This window comes from Salvia miltiorrhiza, chromosome 5 (genome assembly GCF_028751815.1).
Source record: "Salvia miltiorrhiza cultivar Shanhuang (shh) chromosome 5, IMPLAD_Smil_shh, whole genome shotgun sequence".
In the NCBI taxonomy this organism is placed as follows: Eukaryota; Viridiplantae; Streptophyta; class Magnoliopsida; order Lamiales; family Lamiaceae; genus Salvia; species Salvia miltiorrhiza.
In genome coordinates this window covers 13,837,905-13,844,869 of record NC_080391.1, presented here as the reverse complement: position 1 = coordinate 13,844,869, position 6,965 = coordinate 13,837,905, and the positions used below count along the sequence as shown (strand labels likewise).

General features: G+C 38.0%; 1 protein-coding gene across 1 annotated transcript; it reads right to left on the bottom strand.

Annotated features, from left to right (window-relative positions):
* Positions 1 to 548: 548 nt before the first annotated feature.
* Positions 549 to 5,152, bottom strand: LOC131025541 (calcium-transporting ATPase 12, plasma membrane-type-like). The gene is made up of 2 exons (XM_057955334.1): positions 2,543 to 5,152; positions 549 to 887 (listed from the first exon to the last, which is right to left on the bottom strand). Exons 1-2 carry the CDS (start codon positions 5,150 to 5,152, stop codon positions 549 to 551), a joined length of 2,949 nt encoding a protein of 982 aa, XP_057811317.1.
* Positions 5,153 to 6,965: the final 1,813 nt, after the last annotated feature.

Sequence of the window (6,965 nt, the reverse complement as noted above, 5' to 3'; positions counted from 1 at the left end):
AACTTTATGATTGTTACATTAATCGATGTATTAAAGTTTATGATGTATATATTAAAACAAGTTTAATTAACTATGTCTGTTGATAGTTATAGTATATATATTTTGATTATTTTTTATTTGTTACCTTGTAGCTAGTTTTAATAAAAGTCTCTAGTGATCATCCTGATATGAAGCTCGATAAAGGGAAAGGATTATTTTTTGAATATTATATGTTTTTGATTAATTTATCTGAAATGATATATATTTTGGTAATAGTTTTTTCTTTCAACGGTTAAATGCATTGCAAAAAAGCCCAAATAGAATATAATTGATGAAAATTGAGATGATAATTTCACAGGAAGACCGATTAACAAGTTGATTCTTGAGGAAAAGTTGGGGAAGTGGTAGAACCGATGAAGTCTGTTCTGATAAGGCACCATGATTCTTCAAAAATCAATAAGTCCTTCCTTGTCTTGCTCAATGTTCTTCCTTCATAAATGTATCTTTTTGTCCTTATCTTCAGTAGCAGGAAGTTGCAGCAGGCCAATTCATCAGTAGCAGTAGCATTTTCATAATTCTATCTTCTGCTCTTCCCGATTAGGAGATTCATGATCTTCTTTATCTCCCCCTATGTAGGATGTATTAGGTGTGCTTTTCCTGATATCATCTTTCTTATATTCATTAACTTCCATATTTTCTTTATCACCCTCCTTTTTAGCAGCATCAAAATGGCCGTAAAGAAGAATTGTGAGGGATTGAGACTGAGGAATTAAGAGGTAACGTTGAAGATGAGCTGAGGTGGAGGCTTGAGACTGATGGATGCTGATTCCAGTTGTCGTCACTAAAGCTGCCAATGCTTGGACTTCAACATTAATTTGCTCTGAGCTTTGTCTGCTGAGTGGATCTCTCTTGACGATCAAGGAGGATCAATTTTAGTAGCTCAACTTTCAGCTTTCTTCACAAGTTCTGCCTGCTCTTCGATAAGTCTTTCTCCGATCGTTTGAAGCTCAGTAGTGACTTTGGTAAAAAAAAAATATTACGTTTAGATCAAAACTGCTATGTCATAGCTAGTGCGTCAAATAAAAGCCACATACGAAAATTCCGACCTCCATTTAGGATTAAATATGGCCGGATTTCTTTTCGGGCTAAATTTCAAAATGTTCAAAGTTTATGTTTTAGTTGATCAAAAAAATAATACGAGTAATTGTTAAAAATCAAAATTTGAGTATACTTCTTTTATTTATAGACAACTAGTACATTCGCCCGTGCGATGCACGGCAAACATAGTTTTGCATCAAAATTAAACGATGTAGCGTGTGTATTGGTTAAGCGATTAAGGGTTAATACCTTGGGTTTGAGCCTCTATGGCGCGGCCTTTAAATTTCTTTATTTAATCATGTTAATTTATCAAAAATAAATAAATTAAATGATGTATCAAATAAATAAAAAATAAATATTAAATATAGTTAGAATATAAGTAAATGTAAATTATTTTTTCTTAAAAAATAAAATAATCTACATCAATTACTCAGTAAAGATCTTTAATTTTATTTTATAATTTTGAAAAGTATCATTTTTAATTTTCCATCTATTTGATGGAAAACTTTATTTTTCTTCCTTAAAATTATAGAATTAACACATCATTTAAATTAAAAGAAACGAAAAAAATAATAAAAAAAAAAGTTTTCACATCACAATATATAGTTTTAAAACATAAGCTAATCATGCATAAAATTAATTTTTTCTAAGTTAGCTCATTACCTATGTCATCTTATTAGAAAAGCTTCAATTGATAAGTTAGAAAATAAATTATATTATTAGAATTTATTAGAATACTAATAAAAGAGTTGAATAATTATTTGATACCAAATCAAAGATCTTGCATTCATCTTTAATTTAAGATATATATAGAATATTTTTTATAAATAAAATTTGATTTTTTAAAAAAATCATCAGAATATGAAAAATAGAATATGAGAGAAAGAGAGAGAGAATAGAAAATTGAAGAATGCGTATGATGAAAGAGAAGAGAGAGGAAATATGAGAGATAAAATATATGGGATATGGGATTTGTTGAGTTTTATAAATATCCTTTAATTGATTCTTTAATTACAATTTTGCCACAAATATTTTCATATAATAGATAGATTAACCATTTTTTATAGTAATTAGTACTACTTTCTTTCTTTTAGGAGATCAGATACTTTAGAATCTGCACCCTAAAATCTCGTGGCCTAGCCCGGCCAAAAATCGGGCCGAGCTTGTGTTAGCCCGGTCTAGAGAAAAGTGTTCTGAAATCGAGTTTAATAAAAGAAGAAACTGAAACTATTAATCCAATCTGTTGTAATTACAAGATCAATTTACATGCTGATCAACAATAATTTACAGGACCAACAGATTTTTCTTCAAATAATATATGCAAAATCCAAATTATGTACATCACTTAATTAAGTTGCGAGATCCGAATTATCCAATTAGCAGCACAGCTGAAGGGCAGAGACAAGGACGAAATTCCAATGCAAATGCACCATAATTTCATGCCCAATCTGGGCCGACGAGCTACCACTCCGGCGATCTCGACCACCGCCACCTGAAGAATTCCGATGATTGCTACAATTCCAAGTAACAAGGAACTCCGGCCCGGCGTGACGTTCATATCAATGGCCGGAATCAGCAGGAAAACCTGACAGAAAGCATAGCAGTTAAAAATCATGGTCTCCACCGCCGATTCCTTCACCTGAAAAACGGTCTTTCCCTTGGTAAGCATAACCAGAATAACGGCCACCTGAAAGAAATACTGAACGGCTATGCTCGTGCACATGGCCCCGGTTATGATCCGACCCGAACCGTAAACCGGCCTCGCGTCTGCTCGAGTCGAGCTCGTGTCCACAGTAGTTATGGCGACGGCCGCCGCTCCCAGAATTTCCATGATCAGACTGATCCACAGCACCTGACACGAACTCAGCGCCTCGTTACTAGTCACAGCTACAGAAACGATGTTAATGGTGAAAGCGGAGATCTCCATGGTGAGCTGCCGCTGCACGATATTTTCGAGGCTTGTGCAAACTCGCCTCCCAAAATTCACGATCGCAGGGATTTGGGACAAGTTGCTGTCGGGGACGACGATGTCGGCGTCTTCATTTCGCGCCCCCATGAAGATGCCGACGTCGGCTTGTTTGAGCAGCGGAGAGTCTCTAATGGCGGCGGCCGCGGCCGCAACCACGTGGCGTTTCTGTCTGAGGCACCGCACCATCAACATCTTGTCTGCAGGAGAGGCGTTGGCCATTACAATAATGTTGTCCACCATGTTCAAGCGCTCGGCTTCGGAGCTGCTCCGGAAATGGCCGGCGTCGACTATTGCTCCGCCGCTGTTATCGTCGTCTCCGCGCCTCACCAGTCCGGAATAGACGGCGATGATCTTCGCCGTGTCTATGTCATCGTCGACCACTAACTTGACCTCAACTCCGGATTTCCGGCAATCTTCAATCGCTTGTATCACCTCAGCTGAATAGGGATTCTTCAAGCACACCATTCCTAACAAAGTTAGGTCAGATTGCAAGGTTTTGATGTCGTCTTCTTCCTCACAAATGGCCCGTTTGTAAGCGAAAGCGAAGCAGCGTTGATCACACCCAACGATTAGTTGATTAAACGCTGTCGCCTTGACGGCGTCTAGGGTTTCGATTTTTCCATCTGCGGTGTAGTAATGCGAGCACATAGACAAGATCGAGTGGGGCGATCCTCTCCAGTGAACATGCACCACTGCTTCTTCGCCTTCCCTTTTCACAATCGAACAACAGCATAAATTCGAATCTATTTCATATCGAAGCATTGATGAATCTTGAGGAAAGCAGTCCATGTTAAGGCCTAGCACAGCCCTGGCCCAGCTGAGAAGAGAGATTTCCTCCACGCCGCCATGTGGCTGAGCGTGGAGTGAAATTCCTCGGCGCAAGGCGTCAAGAAGTTGTGCGTCCGTTCGTCCCTGCAAATGGTGATGAACAAGGTCAAAACCAATCCATAATTCGGCCATTTTTGAATGCTGCAGAGCTAAATCCGCTGTTTTGCAAGTGCAGATGGTGGTGATCAAGCCGACTGTGGCGCTAGCTTGAAGCTGCCCTACAATGGCCTTACAGAACTTGATTCTGTTGGATGCATACAACAACGAGACAAAGAGGGCTAAAGGTAAGCCCTCTCTGCTGGCGAAGAGCAGCACGCACAGCATGGTCACCAACCCCTTGGCCTTCAATCTATTCTTCTTCACCACTTCCTTCATTAGATCCTCCATTCTGTCCTTCACTCCCTTGGGATCCAAGTTCCGATCTCGAACCTTTTTCGCCACGAAACAACGGACGAACTGCACTACTAGAAGGATCAACGAAAGGCTCAGCCAGATTTTGTCGAATTTAGAGCTGGCCTTCTCAATGGCATCGAGCAGTTGTAGACGATCGTTTTGGATCGATCTGATGAGCCTGCTTCTTTCAGTGTTGTCGCCTACCGCCGTCACGAGCATACGGCAGCAGCCTCGAACCACTTGGCCGCCACTAAAAAGACAAGGATGCTGCGAATACTCTTTCTCAAGCTGAAAAGAATCATCGCCATTTACGAAAATCCCGTCGGCAGGGACCCGATCACCAGTATTTAAGCAGACAATGTCACCAACAACGAGATGGGATTCGAGAATCACAACAACCACGCCATTCCTCACAACCCGAACGTGGTCGTTGCGCTTCAAAGATTTCCTGAGCATCCATCTTTCCCTGAGAAAGCGAGCGGCGGCTCCGAAGCAGACGACGAAAGACATGGCGAGCAGAAACAGCACCGCATCGATGACGGCCTCTGCTCCTCCATCGGTCTTGATGCCGATCGCCAGGGAAAGCACTGCGCAGCACAGAAGAAGGAGGATCGTGGTGTCCCGCAAAGCCTCCGCCATGAGATGCTTGATACGTTTAATTGTATGAGGCGGCGGCTGTGTTGAACTCATGTTTGAACCAAAGACTTCACGCCGGGATTTTACATCTCTTGGATTTCCTATTATTCCTGCGTTGAGATTTGTTCTCAATGCACAAGCAATATTTTCGATGCCGCCGTAGTGTCCAAGGCAGTTACTTTGTGCCAGCATTTCTGGAGTAATTAAATATTGATCATCTTGCAAATTCACGACGCTGTTCGACTGCATCTCTAGATGGTCTTAATTACTTGCAGGGCTAGCTATATGATCGTCTTACTTGTGATAGTTATGCATTGCATGGAAGGTGATGAAAGGAAAATTTATGATAGAACTGAACAAGGAAACAGTATTTGCTCCGAAAAAGAAAGGTTCGGTCCAAATGGAGAAGAAGAGTTTTTTTTAAAGAGAGGAGAAGAAGAGTTTAGGAGCTCATTATTGTAAGAAATTAATTTACAAGTAGATGCACAACATATGTATATTAATAGGTTTGGGCGAAAGACCGAAAGTGTGAAAATCAGATTGCAGAAGCTGGTGAAAGTGAAGTGTAAATAAGAGTATATTAGTGTTGACTGTTGAGAGAGTCAAGAGAGAATCTGTTGAGGAAATTAAGGAGCTAGGCAACCTTTATACATTAATTATGGTGGAAAATATCAACAAATATAGAAAGCTTGTCAGCCATATCAAAGCTGTCTCCATCAACCGCCTAATGCTTCTTGCCCCAGAAATTACATATCCTTTTCCTCTCACTTGCCTCTACTTAACTAGTCCACCTTTGTAAAATAGCTACTGAATGGGCGACTCTTGTGCGACGTCGAATGTCTTAATTTTAATTCTAACAAAAATGTTTTAATTTAAATTTTCAATTCAAAAACCCTTAATTGCAAAAAATTGATTTATATCCCTCCTTGCAGAATTCGACGACAGGGCCGGTCCTGACAAAACTGAGGCCCTGGGCGAAATTAAAAAATGGGGCCCTAATATAATATCATACTACCACTACAAAAAAATGTATAATTTGCGACCAAAATTACCGGCTGCCCACCGACGATGGAGGGGACGACCGTGTTTTTCAAAATAGCGGCGGAAATACCAGTGGCAAGGATGCCTCCGGTGATCACCGACAGCGCTGCCGCCGGTATTGTTAATATTAATTAATTTATATACTTAAATATATTACTGGCGGCGAGGTGCAACTAGCATTTGCATTTTAAATTGAACTTTAACTTTTAAATGCAACTAGCATTTGCATCTCGTGCAATGCACTGAAAATATTTTTTGTTTTTACTATTTGTATAAAATTAATACTAATTTAATTATTATACTTATAAATATAATAAAAAATTAAATTTAATTGAATATATTTGAATTGAATCTTAAAAAAATAAAAAAGAATTCACAATTATAAAATTTGATATTAAAAACAAAAATAAAAAAATAAGTTAAAAAAATTAAAAATAAAATACTCCTAATTTAAAAGAATTAAAAATATATTTATTTAAAAAGATGAGAGAGGAGACAGAAATTTATAAAACTTTAATATTTAAACATGCATAAATTTTACATTTTATATCAAATATTTTCATAAAATATAGTATCATATTAAAGCTCTTATCATGATCTTCAATTTGATATGCATATTAAATATTTTATAATTAATTGAATTTCACAATTTTGGAAAGAAATGTAACAACAAATAAGAAGTTAAAGAAAATAAAAAATGAAAATAAAAAGAAATATATATAGTTTAAACATAAACCTTCAATTTTATTATAACTACAAAATTGTCACTCAATTTTGAAATTAATTTGAAATTGATTTCAAATTGAAAACTCTCTTTTTAATATGGTATAGATATAAATTTGACAATAAATTATGTTGGGCCCAAAATCATTTTGTTAGTATACATAAGATCTATAATTAATAAGATATATTAAAAATTTTGGGCCCTCAAATTTTTGGGGCCCTGGGCCGTCGCCCATGCCCGCCCACCCTCAGGACCGGCCCTGTTCGACGACGACGTAATAATGAGTCGTCTCACCGC